Here is a 21897-nt window from a genome sequence, read left to right as displayed (position 1 = left end):
GCATCTTAAACCCTAATCTTCCTTTCTTCCTTCCTTCCTTCCTTCCTGCTTTCCTTCCAAAACATGACCAAGGGTAAATTCAAACATAGTTGCAATTTGCTGCAAAACAAAATATATTTCAGCAATTGCTTCAGACCTCATACAAAGCCGGGGTGGAATTCATTTAATGAAATAACTACCAATATCAGCATCCTTTTTGCAGCAGATATTCCAAGTTTATTGAGCATGCTGAAAGGCCTCCTCTGGAACAACATATAGGGCTTTCATTAAAGCCTCTTTCACAATGTTTGCAGTGTCCTTTACATGCTCATTTGATTCAGAAAAATGAAGAATCTTGCAAGAGACAGGGTGGGAATGCACAGCATTACCCCCTCTTTCATGGATAGATGCTAATGGATCAGCAGATAGCTGAAGCTGGACACACTGTTGTTATGCAACACCAATGTCTGTTCTGTTGTGGTTGGCCCTTTGTTTCAGTCTGCATTTACATCCTTGCATTGAAAACCACTGAGAAGTGTGTGGCATCAAGAACTCCCCATCATGCCATATATTATTGTTTCTTCCTGTTCCATTCTCATATGGAACATGGGAAGAATGATTGCATAAATGCCTTCACGGTTGCCGTAATTAGTCTAATCTTGTTTCCATGGCCCTTACAAGAGCAATATGTAAGGTGTTGTAATATATTCTTAAATTCCCAGCTTAATACATGTTCTTGAAACTTTGTAAGTAGATTTTGCAGAATAGTAGGTTTCTGTCCACAAACATCTGACAGGCCAGGCTTTTTACCTTCTCTGTGATAATTTCCCATGGATCAAATGAACCTGTCACCATTTTTGCTGCCTCTATTTGTATATTTTCAGTATCAAATGGTTCAAATGGCTCTGAGCACTATGGGACTTAACATCTTAGGTCATCCGTCCCCTAGAACTTAGAACTACTTAAACCTAACTAACCTAAGGACATCACACACATCCATGCCCGAGGCAGGATTCGAACCTGCGACCGTAGCATATCTTCAGTATCATTGACCTATTTGATGAAGATCCCACACACTTGAGCAGTGTTATAGGGTGAGTCACATATGTGTTTTCTAAGTAACATCCTTTGGTAAGTGACTGCACTATATTTGGAGTCTGACACATGCTTTGCATACAACTGAGCCTATGTGAGCATTCTATTTTGTATCCCCACAAATTGCCAAACTCAGGTTTGGCTGATTCCAATTGTGACTCATCTATATTGTAGTCATATCTTATCAAGATCTAACTGGATGTTTGTGCAGTGCTTTTTTCCTGTTAGGACTTCACTGTAGATAACTGCATGATCTGCAACATTTCTGGGGTTACTGTTAATGTAAAACAATAAAAATGTGACATGTGTTTTTCCTGCTGGGATATTAAAACTATCATGAATGAAATCAAACAATGGAAAATCCAGGATGGATTGAAAGAAAGAATGAAAGAATGAAGTGATATGCATTCCAATTTTTAATACCAACACGTGTGGTGGCATGCTTGGCAAATGTTACTAATTGCATATCTCACAAAGGTTTTGACTGATTGATTTGAAATTTTGATGCAACATTGCATTGGAATATGCCTATAGTTATTATATGGCTCATTTTTAAATATGTTTGTGAAATGTTTGAAATGTTTTGCCAATAACTTTAGTAGTAAAGAAGTAATAAAACAAAATATCATGCCTGACACAGCAGTTTCTCAGGCATCACGGTGTTACGACATCAGTCTCCTTAACTAAGTGCCATACAGTGACAAAAATTTGCCAGCACATTTAGTGATACATAAGAATACTATATGCAAAATATTTTGCAAATGGAGTTTGTAGTAATAAAGTAATACATTAAAACGCCATGCCTAAAGCAGTAGTTATACCTCATATACAGCAAAAGAGTTGTAAGCGATAACCTTCATTCCAATTGTCATTTTGTGGGGGGTGTCAGCAAGAAAAATTTTCACAAAGATTTGAAATTATAAATTATCATCAGGTTTGTTGCCAGTCACTAAGTGCTCTTATTCTCAAATACTAGATGCCTAAATCTGGGTATTTTGTACTTTGGTGTGGTGGCACCTCATTGAACTATATGTCATACTTTTTCTAGGTACCTTCATAGGTGTTTGGAGAACAGTTCACCAAAGTTTCATCACAATCAGATGAATGGCTTAGGAATGCATGAATTACAAACATACAAAGAAATATTCATTTTTATATATTTAGATGAATGCAGATTCATCACCACCCATGATGGCGAGAAAGAAAAGAAAGATGAAAAATGCTTGTAAGGCAAGTGATCAGTCCAACAAGACTAAAAACTTCTAGGAAGGTGCACCTGAGGATCAGGAGGTCCATAAAGTTGACAATATTTGCAATGTTATGGGCACTGAAGGTAGGAATAAACATTGTGCAATTGTTCGGTGGGTGGACACCACTGTATGCAGGGAGACACTGTTTCAGCCAAAGAAGACTGCTGCAAACAACACACAGTCACAAGATTCTATTGACACAAAGGTAGAATCACCTAAACTGTGTATGAAATCATTAAGATTCAGTTCACATGATACAGTGCTTGAAGGATGCAGGAAAACTGGTTCAGTGAGAAAAGGTACAGGAAAGCATGGCGTATCAAGAAGTAGTCAATATGTAATTAGCTTTAAAGTAAAGGGAATAAGTGGAACTACTGTTTAATATGTTGTATGCAGTAGTTCCATGTGTAGGTTTTATATGAACGTAATATTATGGATGTGTTTTCTGAGGGAATGTAGAGGTAACTTCTGTTTTAAGTACAAAGTTCCGATGATGTATGAAAGCAGTGAGTTAACAAATCACTTGATAAATAGGGAGAAATGCCAAGCATGATAAATTAATTGAGTGGACCCATTATATGTTAAATAATTTGTTCCAGGAATTTTCTGAGAAGGAAGAACTTTTGTAATTTTATTCTGCTAACTCGTTAAGTGACAGTTCAATAGAGTGATGTCTATGTGTAAAAACAAGAGAAGCTTATCATATTGTCCACCACAGTATTCTCCTCTGGCAGTTCCTAGCTGCATCTTGCACATGAATCACACAGTTTTGTTACAAAATTGGGCATGGGTAAGACAGCTGTATTAACTCTGCTAGTGATTGTTGAAGAAGAGCCGAGAAAGTCAAGGAGAAGATTCTGGACTTATTGATGGCCTGAACAGTGAACTGCTGGCAGAGGAACACTACATAATGCTGTACAGTGATCTGAGATGTGTACTAGTAGAAGTTATTCATTAACTCAGTTGAATCTCCACTTCATTTTCAATTTTCAATTGAAATTAGTTAAAGTATAGTATCAAATGTCAGTTTGCGCATGCACAGTATCCATTGTCTCAATGCTGTATTGACTACCATCACTCTGAAATAATATGCTTCATCACATAGATTTCAAGATTGGGACTCATTTTGTAATATCATTTTAATGGAAGAGAAGATTTTTTTAGAAGCTTCTTACCATAATTGAAAAAGATATTTACCAAGACACATACATGAGGCAGTCCATAAAGCCAAGAGATGGGTTTATACATTTTACACAAAGTTTCATAATAGCAAAAACTTCCAGTGTGTAACTTGTGTCCTACATAGAATGACAGTCATGTTAAGATTTCTGAGGTAAAATTCCAATCATTGGCCTATGCACTGAGAATTGCAGCAAATACATTATTTATAATAAATAATATTGATTAGTGCAGATAATACTTATAACAAATTGTACCTGAAATGATGCATTTTTGAAAGATCCCCAATTGGGTGATGCTTATGTTGATACCATGTATTCTATAATTAAAAAACTCCATAGAGTATGGCAGCTCTGAAGTTCTGCTTGTGGCATAAAAACAATGTTGCAGCTCATTGGCCATGTTCGTCTCCAGGAGGCAAAAATATGAGATGCCAGATTCTCCATTTCAGGCTTAACAATGTAGAGGAATGTGGAATTCCGTGCTGTGACGCCACCAGCTATTCATCCACATTCATTTTCACATACTGTGAGAGGGTTACTTAAAGCAACGAAAGGACAAGAGGACAAAATGGAATTTATTTTGTATTGTTATGCCTACATACACCGAAGAACCAAAGAAACTGGTACACCTGTCTAATATCATGTTGGGCCCCTGCAAGCATGCAGAAGTGCCGCAATATGACATGGCATGGACTCGACTAATGTCTGAAGTAGTGCTGAAGGGAACTGACACCATGAATCCTGCAGCGCTGTCCATAAATCCATAAGATATCTCTTCTGAACAGCACGTTGCAAGGCATCCCAGATATGCTCAATAATGTTCATGTCTGGGAAGTTTGGTGACCAGTGGAAGTGTTTAAACTCAGAAAAGTGTTCCTAGAGCCACTCTGTAGCAATTCTGGACGTGTGGGGTGTTGCATTGTCCTGCTAGAATTGCCCAAGTCCATCGAAATGCACAATGGACATGAATTGATACAGGTGATCAGACAGGATGTTTATGTATGTGTTACCTGTCAGAGTCCTATTTAGACATATGAAGGGTCCATATCACTCCAACTGCACACACCCAGAGCATCCACCAGCTTGAACAATCCCCTGCTGATGTGCAGGGTCCAGGGATTCTTGAGGCTGTCTCCATACCTGTACACATCCATCCACTCGATACAATTTGAAACAAGACTCGTCTGACCAGGCAACATGTTTCCAGTTGCCAACACTCCAGTGCCAGTGTTTATGGGCCCAGGAAATGTGTAAAGCTTTGTGTTGTGCAGTCGCCAAGGCTACATGAGTGGGCCTTCAGCTCCAAAAGCCCGTATCAATGATGTTTCATTTAATGGTTCACACACTGACACTTGTTGATGGTCCAGCATTGAAATCTGCTGTAATTTGTGGAAGGGTTGCAATTATATCACATTAAATGATTCTCTTCAGTCATTGTTGGTCCCATTCTTGCAGGATCTTTTTCCGGCTGCAGCGATGTCAGGGATTTGATGTTTTACCGGATTCCTGATGATCACGGTACACTCGAGAAATGGTTGTATGGGAAAATCCCCACTTCTTCACTATCTTGGAGATGCTGTGTCCCAATGCTCATGCACTGACTATAACACCACATTCAAACTCTCTTAAATCTTGATAACCTGCTACTGTAGTGGCAGTAGCTGATATAACAACTGCACCAGACACTTGTTGTCATATATATATGTTGCTGACCGCAGTGCCATATTCTACCTGTTTACATATGTCTGTATTTGAATACGCATCCCTATATCAGTTTCTTTGGTGCTTCAATGTATAAAATGTGTCAACATACTCCAGAATGAGATTTTTCACTCTGCAGCGGAGTGTGCGCTGATATGAAACTTCCTGGCAGATTAAAACTGTGTGACCGACCGAGACTCGAACTCGGGACCCTTGCCTTTCGCGGGCAAGTGCTCTACCATCTGAGCTACCGAAGCACGACTCACGCCCGGTACTCACAGCTTTACTTCTGCCAGTATCTCATCTCCTACCTTCCAAAGCTGTGAGTACCGGGTGTGAGTTGTGCTTCGGTAGCTCAGATGGTAGAGCACTTGCCCGCAAAAGGCAAAGGTCCCGAGTTCAAGTCTCGGTCTGGCACACAGTTTAAATCTGCCAGGAAGTTTCATATCAGCGCACACTCCACTGCAGAGTGAAAATCTTATTCTGGAAACCTCCCCCAGGCTGTGGCTAAGCCATGTCTTCGCAATATCCTTTCTTTCAGGAGTGCTAGTTCTGCAAGGCCGCAGGAGAGCTTCTGTAAAGTTTGGAAGGTAGGAGACAAGATACTGGCAGAAGTAAAACTGTGAGTACCGGGCATGAGTCGTACTTCGGTAGCTCAGAAGGTAGAGCACTTGCCCGCGAAAGGCAAAGGTCCCGAGTTCGAGTCTCGGTTGGGCACACAGTTTTAATCTGCCAGGAAGTTTCATATCAGCGCACACTCTGCTGCAGAGTGAAAATCTCATTCTGGAAACCTCCCCCAGGCTGTGGCTAAGCCATGTCTCCGCAATATCCTTTCTTTCAGGAGTGCTAGTTCTGCAAGGTCGCAGGAGAGCTTCTGTAAAGTTTGGAAGGTAGGAGACGAGATACTGGCAGAAGTAAAGCTGTGAGTACCGGGCATGAGTCGTGATTCGGTAGCTCAGATGGTAGAGCACTTGCCCGCAAAAGGCAAAGGTCCCGAGTTCGAGTCTCGGTCAGGCACACAGTTTTAATCTGCCAGGAAGTGTCAAGATAATGTTTGTCAAGAAATGTAAACAGGAACAAATCGAGAGTCTGTCTTTGTTTCAAACCCAGAGGAATGTTGTACCATGACCTGGTCTGGAGGAATGAACTGCCTAGTGCCTTTGCAGCAATATGACATCAAAGGGAGAGAGGCACTATCATCATATCCAGAGTGCAAGAGTACTTACTCAGTATAGCGACACTGAAAAATACATTCACCACCACTTCTAAAAAGCAAACTTGAGTCAGGTACAACAATGCGTCCAGAAAAGCTGACTGGACAAAAAAGCCTGTTCATATAAAGTCACCATTGTTCAAAAGTGGTGACCGAGTACACCATCTTGTTTGGCCTTTCAGGCAAAAGTGCTGTCAAAAGGAAAGCAGTAGCCAGCTCAACACACATAAATATGACTTGAGACTGACCCTCATGCTCAGATGTGTTCAGTTGTGTGTAGATGTTTGCAGGCAGTATCCAGGCGTATACATGATACTGAGCAATGCCTTCAAGACTAAGACATCTGTAATTCACAGTGATGCAACCAGTCACATGCTCTGGATTTTAGCTCAAGAAGATAGAGGCATCTGCCTGGCAGAAGATTGTGTCCCAACCACTTGGCATATTCGTACCTTTGGGAAACCTGCTGGGTGATTTCTTCCTGGGGTCACCCCCCCTCTTCAGTGGATCACATTTTTGAGTCCAGGCTAGTAGCTGCCTGGTCAGTCCTGGTGGATGATCCCGTTGCTGCCCAGTGCAACCATACACCTTCAATGTTGATCATGCTGGTGACTACAGTTTGAGTACACTGAGCAATGAAGCAGCCTGGGTTGGCTGTCACATGCCATCCAAGGCACACAGTCTGTATCTAGAATGAATAAAGGGTTAATGCGTTCAGGGGTGTCTTTATTAGTGGTCCTCTGCTCAGATCTAGCCAACAACATTTGCTCAACTATGTCAGTAGCTCCCATCCAAGATAACATGTAATGTCCTCCCTATCAAGAACTCCTCAATCCAGTCAGAATTTTTGCAATACTCCTTATGATCGTACTTTCATTAATAAATGCTGGTGTGGTACTGAGCCAGTTTCTTTCAGAAATCAATAAATACTGCATTCATCTTGGTCCATGACTTCAAAATGTCACATGAAAAAATCACGAACTGGGTTCACATGACTGACATGAAAGATGTTTTTGAAATCAATGCTGGTTGGCATGTAGGAGATCATGCTGTTCAAGATGCTTTATTACCTTTGAGCTCAGAATATAGACTCTATGGCAAATGGATGTCAAGGGTATTGGGCATTAATTTGTGTATCACTTCTGCTACCCTTCTTGTTGACAAATGTGACTTGTACTTTCCTTCAACTAACTGACACAGTTTTGTGTTTGAGGGATCTATGTTTGAAAGAGAGGCTAACTCAGCTGAAATTTCTAATTTTGTTTAGCTATTCTCAATTTCAGTTACTGAGTCACCCATGATTGTCTGAATGCTACCTCTGATGCCACTGGCAGCATTTACATATGACAAAAATTTCTTTGGCTTTTGTGAGAGGTCTTCTGCAACAGTAGTGACTGAAGGCTTCGTATGTTGTCCTTTTGAGATTGAAATAAATTTCATTTAGAATTTCTCTGTCTATAGCTTTATGTTTTTTTACATCTTTTGCACAGTAGTATCTGTTTCAATAGAAGTTTACCAAGCAAAGTGGCGTGGTGGTTAGAACGCTGGACTCACATTTGGGAGGACAACGGTTCAGACCCATGTCTGGCCTTCCTTTGAAGGGGTATGGCTGACTTCCTTCTCCATCCTTTCCTAACCCAGTAGGACCAATGACTTTGCTGTTTGGTCCCCCTCCCCCCCCAAATCAACCAACCAATCAACAGAAGTTTCTTTACAGAGACTGTATACCATCAAGCATCCCTCATATCACAAATTGTTCTACAAAGCATGTATATCTTTTTTGCATGGTCCATTAGTTTTCTAAACTTGAGCCACAGTTCCCCTACATACTTGCGCTAAGAACTAAGAGTTCCTTGATTTATTACACAACTGGTTCTTTATCTACTTTACTGAACATGTAAAGCTTACTAATTTATTTTAAGAACTTCTGCACAAAAAATTCAGTTGTCAGTATTATCTGCAGATAGAAAGCATTGTGTATTATGCCACTGTCATCATTCAATGACAGTAGCTTTTGCTTCAACATACTCAGATGGGTTATTTGAAAGTGAGGAAGGATTGGTGTGTGCCACTTCAAACTTTGGCACTTGTATCTAGGTCATACTCAAAATTCCAAGTCTTATCAATGATAATGGTTCAAATGGCTCTGAGCACTATGCGACTTAACTTCTGAGGTCATCAGTCGCCTAGAACTTAGAACTAATTAAACCTAACTAACCTAAGGACATCACACATATCCATGCCCGAGGCAGGATTCGAACCTGCGACCGTAGCGGTCACGCGGTTCCAGACTGAAGCGCCTTTAACCACATGGCCACACCGGCCAGCAATGATAATCTCACTTCAAAAATCAGCTTCTCTTTGAAACCTTTTCAAAAGTTCATGACAAACAGGCCAATAGGTCTCCTTCTGTTTGTCAGTTGGCACACAAATCAGAGCATATAAAATTCTATGGCTACACAGAATACCAGCTGTTTATCAAGTGTTTATGGGATAACAGAGGCTGTAGGAGTGAACAGAGCCAATATGCATAAAACTGCTACTGAGGATCTGTAAATGAGGTAAGTGTGCACCAAGCTGTTTACGTAAGTGCCAATTCTCCATCTCCTGATGACCTTCCTTGAACATATTTTGCCATCTCAGAAGTTGTGATTTTGATAGACACTCATTCCCAAAGGTCTGCTGCAATAGAGGGAGTGCCTCATTAGTGGATTTCCTGAGCCATGTGCAAAATTTGACAGCCTATCAATGCTCATCAGAATGCTGCATCTTGAGCTTATACTGTGCACCACCTGAGGGTTTCAGTTTTTTTGTCAGTCGTGACTGAATGAAACCTGGGTCCAACTTACTATGGGCACACTGTGTCACTAAAACCTATCTTCAATCTTGGCCAGAGTGCACATGCTGAGACCAATGGAAGGTTCAGAAAAATTGGCCTCTGTGTTTTCCAAGTAGAGATTGTACCATATATACTGTGGTTGGACAAAATAACATAAACATCTCATTACTAGAGAGTTTTCCAGTCTTAGTTGTAAGGTGCTGGCCCATTTTTACCATTGTACTACAATGACAGCACCTCTGAATGGGTTCTGAGTCAACACTGCATCATTGATCATTATGGTGTCATGTTCATCTGTCATAACGACTGGTCTTACAGAATTTTGAGGACATGTTTTTGGTGTCCACTTAATTGATACAAGAATGACAATAATCATAAACCTACTATGCATAGCTGGAGCTACTGTATTTACTGTCATGACAGAATACAGAGTTCATAAGAAGACTACATCTGTGATCACTAAACTCATTGGTAGAGACAAGATATTAATGAGAACCATTACCTGTAAGAAGAAAGACATTACCACAAGAGTGATTGTTACATTAAATATGCATCCAGAAGACATAGTATCAATGGAAAGAGTGCAATAGAAACCACATACAAAAAACATTCAGCCAGAGCTGCCATTGTCAGAGCTCTAGTAAATGAGTTGGACATGAAGGAGAGGCTTCACTATTGCAACAGCTACAAACCAGCTGAAACATGCAATGTATTGGTTTATTTATTTATTTAATGTTTCCATGAATCTGTTGCCATCACTAACACAGGGTGCTTGTGTATATGAGGGTTGGAAATGTAATAGTAGCAACTGTTTATTTACAACTTATACAAAATAAATGTTTATTTCAAATTTTATAGTCCTTCCAAGGAGTCACCAGCATTGTGTACAACCTGTTGCCAGTGATATGGAAGTAATAGGGCACCCTTAGCAGTGCCAGCTGTGTTGATAGTTTGAATGTGCCAGATGCGCCTTAGCACTGTACTGCAAAATGATGGGCAGGTCCTACAGAAAGTGTCATCATTTCTTACTCTAAGCTGATCAGAGGGCTGTATTCCAAAAATGAATTGCTTAGGAAATGAAGTGTCAACTCTTTCTGCAGGACTTACCCATCATTTTGCAGGAAATGCTGGGGCACCTGGTGTTCAAGTTGTGACCTATTTGCTCAAACAATGGGCCTAGAATGTGCTGTACTAACAATAGGACTTAAGTCCAGCATTCACTTGAAAACTGTTGCAGAAATTTGCCAGGAAATAGACTGCTGTGCTCGAACTATCAATTGACTACTTTGAAGGACAGTAAAACATTGACACATATATCTGTTTTGTATAAGTTGTAAATAAGTAGTCAGCACTATTATAGTTCCAACCCTTGTGTATATGAAGAGTACCAAGGGAAGCATACAATTCTGATTGTCTGATTGCAAAAGGGGAGCTTGACTGAAGTTCTGAATTGTATTAAGCAATTGTATTTTGATTTTCAGTGGAAACAAAGCTGGAAGGAATGCAAAGATGTAACATCCCACCCATGACAATGTCTTGCAGTAAAATCTTGGATTTGATAAGGTTAGGAAATGAAATCAACCGTGTTGTTTTCAAAGGACACTAAGGCTGGTTGTCCAGACAAGGACGTGCTCCCCCCTATTGTGACTCTTATGTATTAATCAGTGTTTCATCTTGCTTGGTGGCTTTTCAGTGGATCCTATGATCAAGCTGAAAGGGAAAGTAGTTGGTAAGATCTATGAAATCATCTCAGGCAACAATGTTCATTGTGCCAAAGGCATTGTTCCCAAAAAATAATTGCATCATCCAAGAATAAAATGTCCCCGTTCTCACAGCCAGAAATGTCCTAACTTGATTGGTAAACCTGAAGATGAAATATTGTCTCCCTGGCCTCCACCCTGGGAAACAAGTAAAGGACCATCTCTCTATACTCGTATATACATAACTGCATCATTGTCTATATCACATCTTTGCATCTCTGAAAGAGTAATCTAAGATTGTTTGCTCATACTTTATACCGAATGAAAATGCATTTTGGCTATTTTTGGTTCCTCTTATTTCCTGTCTGTACCAATTACAGCATACTGAATCTTGGAAAAAGATCTTGTTGTGTCTGGAAATGAAAATTTCTTCCACATCAAGATACTCACATCAGTGCTTGAAATAATCCATGCTCAACTTGACTTCTTACTGATGCTACTGACAACCAGTTACTTTCTCAGTATGAGGACTATGTGTAGCAAAGTCAACTTTCATCCTCTAAATGCATGAGAACTTTCAATAAGAAGGATTAGGGTTGCTTTGGATTCCAACAGTGACAGTGCACTGTGTTAAGAAGGTTCTTGTGTTATTTTGCCAACCCGCTCTATCTTTCTAAACTATACTATCTCCTTTTAAATGCAAATATGGCTGATGTCTTTGCAGACAGTCATAAGACTGTGGCTTGAACCTCAACTTATCTCTCTCATCTTTGTCCTCTTCCCCCTCCCCCCTTTACACAGTTTTTTTTTCTTTTCTGTTTCTGTATAACTCCAGCTCCAGAACTTGAGATATTGTTAGCTTTTTCAGTCTGTCTGTCTGTTTTAATCTTCAAATCTGCAAGCAAAGTGTTTGGTTAATTTTAAGAATGTTTGTGGTTTCTTTTTTGTATTGTCTATTCCTTTCAATTTGCAGAGGAAGTCAAACTGAAGGAAGAGAAACACCAGAGAGTACACAATGAACTCAGGCACCTGTTAGAATCACTTGCAATCCAACTGAGTTCACCTACAAGATTCGTTGAATCAGCAGAAGGTAGCATCAAGGAACGGATCCGAGAAATTCTTCAGGACAATAAGGACAAAAGTGCCGTGAGTTCACATAGTTTATGTCACTTGTTGATTGCTGGATGCACAGTGAGACCATTATTTGTGCATGAAAGATTCCAATTTTCTTTAATTTCAGTTGATTTCTCATGATACTTGCTATTTATTTCGTCATATTTCATAGTCTAGTAACTAGTTTTGTTAGTCATTACGAAAAATGAAAGCTATTCCCTGCTCTTTTTTGTAGGAAATTGCATTGCACATTTCACATAAAGACTAATGCATAATGTTGAAAGTATCTTTTTGTCTATTTTTATCAGTATTATCAGATTGTTTAAACTTAAGAGAAGACCCAAAATGTTTATTCCTATATCAGCATATCGTGCTTCATGGATCTAAATAAGTATAGATAGTAGGTGTTGATAATAGTACCATAGTAATGAAGATAGGTCTCCCAGGCTCATGGATCTGCAAATAGTATTATAATTTGTTTACTTGAACTATTTTATCTGTACCATGTGATTCACAACTCTTACACATATGGGGTAATGTGAAGAGGTAGCTAAACCTTAGAATCTTTAATTCCAAAAACAACTGACCTATCACAGATCTGACAAAGAGAGCAAAAGGAAACACCTTTGCCTACCAGAGAGATGACAATGATACCAGTGACATTTTGTTTTTGCCTTGGTAATTTAAGTCAATTATCAATTTGATTTGAATAATAGTTTATTTATATGACTTCATAAAGTACCTTTATTGTGTATATTTTGTTCAGATAGAGAACGTGAACTGCTATGCTGTCATAGAGTTTTTAGTTTTGATCAGATTATCAGGAGTGTAAATCCATTGTGGCCCTATTTCTACCGAAAATGATTCTTGGGAAAGATCGGCAATACTATAACAACATAAGAAAATTTTAAGAAAATGTAACTTTGGATTAGATGATTTGTAATAAGATAGCTGACCTAAAACATAAATGTACCATACATTTTAAATATGGCAAATCTCAGTGCAAGTTTGTTACTGATTTTGTACCATGGATGGGACTTTAGTTCACAGCTTCATCTCAGGAACATAACAGCAAAGTAGTGAGCCATACACCCAAAACAGTCAAAGTTAATTTTATCCACTGAGATGGCCACTGTTCTCATGAAGTAAAAGGGACTCTTTGTATTGATTACCTTACCTATATAGCAAGAATAGTTTTTGCACTTTTAAATGTACTGAGATTTCACCAACTGGATCTAAATACTGACCAGCCATTCTGTCTCTTTGTAGTTTTATCTTATAAAGGGTAAATCAATCATACCAATAACACTTGATTGCCACATAAATGTCCTGGACCAAATGGAAGTCAAAATAAGGAATGAATGAAGCAAAAATGGGTGTTAGAATAATCAATGACAGGCATTCTGTGAATTCAAAAGTAAAATTTTGCTAACAGATCTGACCATAACCCCTAAGAAGTTTTGGTTCTACAAAAAGTCAACATGAGGACAAAACTACGTGTTTAGTTGCTCCGTTCTAACACCAGAATGTAAGATAACAGAGAGAATGACAAAATATTGATTTTGCTCTTCTTAAAATATTTCCATACAGAGATTGTAATATGGTTCCTCCTTTCAGTCATTACACAAATGCTAAAAAATCTGATACTGAGAAAAGTGATCATGGAACAGGAAATCAAATAAAATCACTCAGTAGCAGAAAGGTATGTGGGCCTGATTATACACCATTTATGTGAAAGAGCTTGCTTTCCTAGTGGCAGTTAAGCGTAGGTCTCTGCAACAACAAAGGATACCAAGTGAATGGAAAAAATTGCAGGTCTTTCCAATTTTCAAGAAGGATCACCAGATAGATGCACATAGCATAGACCTATTTTGATGATGACAGTCTGTTGTAGAATTATAGAATACATTTTATGCTCATGCATTATGACCCTTATAAAGAAAAAAAAACACCTCTAAAAATCAAAAGGGATTTCATAAACAGAGATCTTGTGAAACTCAGCTCAGTCTGCCAATTCATGAGATTCATAACACTGTAGACAATGTTGCTCAGGTCGAAGCTGTGTCCCTTGGCTTCCAGAAGACATTCAGTGCAATTCTGCACTTAAGTTTAGTTCACAAAGTACTATCTTACTGAAAATCAGATTGAATTTTTGAAAAGATTCGGAACTTCCTAGCAGGTAGAGCTCAAATGTTGTTTCCAGAATGAATTTTCACTCTGCGGCAGAGTGGGCCCTGATTTGAAACTTCCTGGAAAATTAAAACTGTGTGCTGGACCAGGACTCAAACCTGAGAACTTTTTCCTTCTACAGACAAGTGCCCTACCAACTGAGATATCCAATCATGACCCATGACTCGCCCTCACAGCCTTTAATTCTGCTAGTACCACAGTAGTCAAATGTTCCAGGTTCAGGTCACAGTCCAGCACACAGTTTCAGTCTGCCAAGAAGTTTCAAGTCAGCATACACTCCACTGCAGAGTGAAAATTCATTCTGGAAGCAACCAGGAGATGAGGTGATGGCCAAAGTAAAAGCTGTGAGGGCAGGTTGTGAGTCATGCGTGGGTAGTGCAATTTGTAGAGCACTTGCCCATGAAAGGAAAAGGTTCCAGGTTTGGCACCCAGTCCAGCACACAGCTATAAACTGCCAGGAAGTTTCAGATGTTGTTGTCCATGTGACAAAATTGACAGATGTAAAATTAATTTTAGGAATATTCCAATGGAGTGTTATAGGACCAATACTGTTTGCAGTGTATATTAATAGTCTAGGAGATATGGGTACAGGAAGGTTGCAATACCAGAAGACAGTAGTGAAATGCAAGAACACCTTCAAAGGCTCAATGATTATTGCAGGGGCTGGCATTTGACCCTGAAATAAGGAAATGTAACATATTGCACATAAATGATAAGAAAGATCCTTTACTGTTTGGTTACACTACCAGCAATAAATCCTACCTAACAGCTCATATGTCCACCTTTGGCATGGATAACAGTGGCAGTGCATTGTGGCATGGAAGCAATGAGGCCTTGGTAGGTCACTGGAGAAAGGTGGTACCACATCAGCACACACAAGTCACCTAATTCTCATAAATTCTGGTGAGGGAGCAATGAGCTCTGATGCACATTCAATCACATCCTAGATGTGTTGGATTGGGTTCAGATTTGATGAGATGGGAGGCAGCACATCAATTGGAACATGTTGCTGTGTTCCTTGAACCATTCCATCACACTACTGACCTTGTGACTTGGTACATTACATTGTTGAAAAATGCCACTGCCATCAGGAAACATGATCATCATGAAGGGGTGTATGTGGTCTGCAACCAGTGTACGATACTCCTTGGCCACCATGATTCCTTACACAAGCTCAACTGGATCCTTGGATGTCCATGTGGATGTTCCTCAGAGCATAATGGAGCCACCACTAGTTTGTCTCCATCCTGCAGTACAGGTGTCAAGGAGCTGTTCCCTTGGAAGATGATGAATTCGCACCCTCCCAGCAGCATGATAAAGAAGGCATTGGGATTCATGAGAACATGCAACACTCTGCCACTTTGCCAATGTCCATTGTCTACCATCATGTGCCCATTTCAATCATAGTTGGTGATGTCATGGTGTTAACATTGGCACAGGCGTGGGTCATTGGCTTCGGAAGCTCATTGTTAGGAATGTTTGGTGCACTGTGTGTCCAGACACACTTGTACTCTACCCAGCATTAAAGTCTGATGTTAGTTCCACTACAGTTCTGCTTTACCAGTCTGCTCCTCGAACACCCAACAATTTGTGCAGTTTCTGAAATGCTCATCCGAGCATTTGGGCCATCACAGTCTGCCCTTGGTCAAAGTCAGATAGATCACACACCTTCCTCATTCTACACATGGACAGCATGACCACTGATACTATATGCACCATGCATGTGTCTGACTAGCTGTCATCCCTCACCAGGTGCTGCTGCTATTGATTGTTTATACTGATAGTAGGTTGGTGGTCATAATGTTCTGGCTGATCAGTAAAAACTAGCTGCTGTAAAAGCAGACACAAGGCTGAGATTCACTAGAAAACTATAAAGGAAGTGTAAGTCACCCACAAAAGACTTTTAGGGATACAAAACGGTTGTTCAACTGATTCTTGAATATTACTTGTCAGTCTGGGCTTCCTACATGTTTGGGTAAATAGTAGAGATGGACAAGATCCAACGAATAATGGCACAGTTAGTCACAGGTTTGTTTAGTAAGCCTGAAAGCATTACAGAGAAGCTCAGCAAACTCCAGCGAAGATGCTGCAAGAGAGGCATTGTACATTGTGGAAAGGTTTAATATTGTGCTGTATTGTACTGCATTTCTATTTGTCCTAGACTCTGCGAAAGCAGCTTATGCGTAAGACATTGCATACGTCAATTTATATGAGTACAGGTGAAGTGATTTCTATGCACACATATTAAAAATAACACATAAAGCACTTCATACATGTAATTATTTATATACTACACCTTATACATTTATAACAATAATGGTACTTATTACTACATACATTTAATATTTTTCTGTGGAGCAAACACAGTAATGCTGTAAAAATGGCTCTAAAGATTTTCCAAAGGTTTTGACCTCAGTATTTGCTTTTATGTTTTCAAGAAGAGTGTTACAAAGCTTAAAACTATTTTTGCACAGGGACATGCTGATTTGGTCATATGTAAGTTTTTGTTTTGTTTGATAAAGTGATTGTCAGTATCAATATTATCAAAAGGAAAGATGCTACTCACCATATAGCGGAGATGCTGAGTCGCATATAGGCACAACACAATGACTCTCACAATTAAAGCTTTCGGCCCTTAAGGCCTTCATCAGCAATAGATTATAGACAGACAGACACACACACACACACACACACACACACACACACACACTCACGCAAACACAACTCGCAAACACAACTCGCACATGAGACTGCAGTCTCAGGCAACTGAAACCTCACTGCAGGCAGCATCACCTGTGCATGATGGGAGTGGCTGTAGGGGTGGTGGACAGTGAAGTGCTGCAGGTTAGATGGAGGGCAGGGGAGAGGTGGGGAGGGGGGGCGATAGCAGAAAAGTAGAGAAATAAAAAGACTGGGTGTGCTTTTGGAATGACAGCTGTGTAGTGCTGGAATGGGAGCGGGGAAGGGGCTGGATGGGTGAAGACAGTGACTAATGAAGGTTGAGGCTAGAAGGGTTAAGGGCTACAAAGAAATCTGGGGCATAGATATGGGTACCCACATGGCACCATCCTATGCCAACCTACTCATGGGCCATCTAGAGGAATCCTTCCTAAAAACCCAGAATCCTAAACCCCTCACCTGGTTCAGATTCATTGATGACATCTTTGCTATCTGGATTGCTATCCGCATTCCTCCAGAACCTCAACAACTTCTCCTACATTTGCTTCACCTGGTCCTACTCAACCCAACAAGCCACCTTTCTAGATGTTGACCTCCACCTCAAAAATGGCTACATTAGCACCTCTGTCCATACCAAACCTACTAACCACCAGCAATATCTCCACTTGACAGCTGCCACCCATTCCATACCAAGAAGTCCCTTCTGTAAAGCCTAGCCACCCATGGTCATTGCATCTGCAGTGACAAGCAGTCCCTCTCAAAATATACTGAGGGTCTCACTGAAGCCTCACGATCAACATTTCCATTTTCCCTGCATTTTTTCGGTAAACTTCAAAATCGTAGACTGATTAAATCCTTTCTTAGAGGCTATCTCTGTGGTGCTGAGACCAACAGATGAATAAGCAAATATAGCAGCTTTCTTTTCTGGCGTTAATTCAACTTATCACTGCAAAGTCTCAACTCAAAATGGCAGTATAAACACTGGTTTCATTGTAAAACCAAACAACAACAATAAAGAGTTGTGTATTGTTGGAAAACATGTGAAGAAGTCAGATTATTAAGGCAAGAATATTTCAACAAAATTTAGCAACAATGGGACTGGTACAACCTGAAGCAAATGGATACAAAAGACAAAAAGACAAAGTAATTCGTGGTGCTGCAATAAATATTTCAACCACTGTAATTCTAAGGTTGAAATTAGTGTGGTTAATATTCACAGCTTGCTTGTGATTTCTCAGAAAGGAACTGATGCAACAAACTTCAAGTACCATACTTTTCAAGCTAAGACAGCAGAATCTTATGATCCACCTCGTCATTATATTTTGACAGGTTAATACATACTCCTGTTGGTTCCTCTTTCTTGTCCATGAGGCTTAGTACATAATTTATCCTCTCATAAATGATAGTTATTGTTGACCTCTATACTTATTAATCTGTGTTGTTAATTACATAGAATTTTGTTTTTATTTACAAATTCCATAGATTTGTCATGCATATAGCTTTTTGCTAATATTTTTGAAATGCAAGAGGATACTTTGATGTGCATGGTCTAGATTTGAAGGTTTTAACATTGTAGAACCTAAAGGTGCTCAATCATACTTAAAGGCCTAAATGAGCTAAGTAGTACTTTCATAGAAAAAGTAGGGCATAAAGGGGGCTTTTGCAGAAGAACATGATTTTTAAATAAACTCTCTCGATTGTGGAATCTCCTATTTCACAACTGACAGCTGAGCAATTTTTTGCCAAGTCTGTCAAAAACAAGTAGGTAAACATAGGCTACTTTTTGCTAGGCTTCTTTCCTGGATTTTCAAAGTGAACTTTAAAATTGATTTACTGATATGCACATGTAACTCAATTGTAGTTGACATTTTACATTATCACATTCTTATTTTTTAGTTACCTTTTTTTCATCTTCTTAGTGTTCATTTACTTTAATTTTAGGCAAGCCATGATAAAAAGTCACATTTCCTTCAACACAAAGATTACACAGCTCACATTATGAGCCTCGCTAGGAAGAAGAATAAATAACAGATTGAACCATTAGTTTCCTCTATGACTAGTAGTGCAGAGGACAGCTTTAATCTAGACTTGTATGAGGCTTTAGTGTCAGCTAATGTGCCATGGAACTTGCTAAATAACCCTACATTTTAGATCTTTCTGCAGAGTATCAGCAGCTGCTGTATGCCAGATGAGTCGACATTGCACAAAATTTATTTGAGACATGTGTATGAAAAGGCTATTGCTGATATTAAAACAGACATTGATGACCAATTTCAGTTGACAAGATCACCAACAGTTGTGGCAGATTTATACCTAATGTCGTGATGTTGAAATTAGATTCCACAGCAGCAGGAAAACCCCACCTACTCCTGTATAAAGAACTGGAGAAGATAACTCACACTGTCAGGGATGCCCTACACATTCCGTGGCGAGGAGAAAATGTGGATGGGAAATTTTTGCTGTTGTTGACAAGACTATGCTGTCTACATGTTAAAAGCTGGAGCAACACTGAAAGAATTCTATCCAAATGGAAAATCCAGGATGGTATGTAACAGTATTGTAAAAAGGAAAGTTGCTACTCACCATATAGCAGAGATGCTGAGTCGCAGATCGGCACAACAAAAAGACTGTCACAAATATTGCTGTTGGCCAGTAAGACCTTTGTCAGAATTAGACAACAAACACTCATTCAAACGCAACTCACATGTACATGACTGCAGTCTCAGGCATCAGAGGCCACAGCAGCAGATGCCTGAAACTGCAGTCATGTGTGTGAGTTGTGTTTGCATGACTGCGTATGTGTGTGTTTGTCATCTAATTTTGACGAAAGCCATACTCCCCGAAAGCTATATTTGTGACAGACTTTTTGTTGTGCCTGTCTGTGACTCAGCATCTCCACTCTATGGTGAGTAGCAAATTTCCTTTTCACAGAATTCCATCCCAGTATGATCCATTGCAACTGCCTTGTCCATGGCCTACATCATCCAGCAGAGGAAGTCAGAAATAATTTTCCTGAAATTAAAGGTGTCATATTCCTCTGTTAAGAAAGTGTTTCTCATAGTTTCTACCCAGATTCAGTCCTTTAAGGAAATAGCTTCAGACATTTCCCTCCCATTTGAACCCATACTTACACATTGGTGCACCTGGATTTCTGCGGCTTTATATTATGCCAAACTCTACAAAAAGTCAAAGAGATAGTAGATACATTCAACTCTAGTAAATCAGCTTTTATGGAAAAAGCCAAGCTGACCCTAAAGAACAACAAAATTGTGGCATCATTGGCATTTTTAAGAGCTCCCTTCCAACACCTATCTTTTGCAATTAAATGCACAGAGTCCACATCTCTGCCACTGAATGGGGCTGTATACATGATCTCCAGGGTGCAGCTGCATCTGAAAGAAATATCTGGTTCAGTGGGCACAGCATGCATCACTACTCTGAGGAATATTCTTCTGTGGAACCCCGGATATGAAGATATGTGGAAAGTGTCCACCGTTATGCAGGGCAGAACTTCAAGGGTGGACTGTATTGGGGTCCATGTGCAATTCTGTCAGTGAATTGTGCACCATTGACCTCTTGTGCCATAGAGAGATCTTTCTGAGCCTACTGAAATGTACTGAGAGTGAATAGAAAAAGTTTCACTCTACAAAATGTAGAAATGTGGCTAATTGTGTACTGCAATAACAAAATATAAAAGTTTTTATTAGTTTTAGTGTTAGACCACAAACTGTGATCATACATAGGTATTCATCTCAAACATGTGTTTTTATATAAGTGACAGAAAGAGTTTTTCAGTAAAATACTTTTCATTAAAATATTATAAAAACAGAAAATAATTGCTGCACAGGTTAAATATCCCAATTTTTTCTGCATTATTTTAGTGCCAATATAAGGAACAGTTAATTGTAATAGACTTTTCTGCATTAATATTAGTGTTCAATACATTTTTCTTTAAAAGAATCCAAAAAGGCCAAAATAGTTTGTTTAAACCTAAAGAGAGCTATACCAGGAAAATTAAAGGACTAAAATCCATTCTATAAAAGCCTAAAAATCTTGGCCGTATTGATGAGCCTGTCATTATTTACATTGTCTCTCTCACCTCTTTTTATGTGTTGGAATTACCCTAGATGTTTTCTATACTGCAGGAAAAGTGCCTGCTCAAAGAGAACAGTAGTTAAACTTGGTTTAGAACACTCTTCTTTGAGAAGTTGTAGTTTTTCAGTCATTTTATCACTTTTGTTCCTTCATCTTGTGTGACAGTGCTGCTGTACATTGCCCTGCTATATGTGCTTATTTTACAGGGTGTTTCAAAAATGACCGGTATATTTGAAACGGCAATAAAAACTAAACGAGCAGCGATAGAAATACACCGTTTGTTGCAATATGCTTGGGACAACAGTAAATTTTCAGGCGGACAAACTTTCGAAATTACAGTAGTTACAATTTTCAACAACAGATGGCGCTGCATGTGATGTGAAAGATATAGAAGACAACGCAGTCTGTGGGTGCATCATTCTGTACGTCGTCTTTCTGCTGTAAGCGTGTGCTGTTCACAACGTGCAAGTGTGCTGTAGACAACATGGTTTATTCCTTAGAAAAGAGGATTTTTCTGGTGCTGTAATTCCACCGCCTAGAACACAGTGTTGTTGCAACAAGACGAAGTTTTCAACGGAGGTTTAATGTAACCAAAGGACCGAAAAGCGATACAATAAAGGATCTGTTTGAAAAATTTCAACGGACTGGGAACGTGACGGATGAACGTGCTGAAAAGGTAGGGCGACCACGTACGGCAACCACAGAGGGCAATGCGCAGCTAGTGCAGCAGGTGATCCAACAGCGGCCTCGGGTTTCCGTTCGCCGTGTTGCAGCTGCGGTCCAAATGACGCCAACGTCCATGTATCGTCTCATGCGCCAGAGCTTACACCTCTATCCATACAAAATTGAAACGCGGCAACCC

At 39.6% G+C, this 21897-nt stretch overlaps 1 protein-coding gene across 1 annotated transcript in view; it reads left to right on the top strand.

Moving 5' to 3' along the window:
• Positions 1-21897, top strand: part of LOC126416583 (coiled-coil domain-containing protein 170) — a 320658-nt gene that overhangs the window by 167851 nt on the left and 130910 nt on the right. Inside the window, exon 7 of the mRNA XM_050084335.1 lies at positions 11932-12104. Within this exon, the coding sequence (XP_049940292.1) occupies positions 11932-12104 (173 nt within the window). The remainder of the gene's footprint in view (positions 1-11931; positions 12105-21897) is intronic.

Source organism: Schistocerca serialis, chromosome 8 (genome assembly GCF_023864345.2).
Source record: "Schistocerca serialis cubense isolate TAMUIC-IGC-003099 chromosome 8, iqSchSeri2.2, whole genome shotgun sequence".
Taxonomy (NCBI): domain Eukaryota; kingdom Metazoa; phylum Arthropoda; class Insecta; order Orthoptera; family Acrididae; genus Schistocerca; species Schistocerca serialis.
Note: the sequence above shows the minus strand (reverse complement) of the source record. Positions and strands in the feature narration are given on the sequence as shown.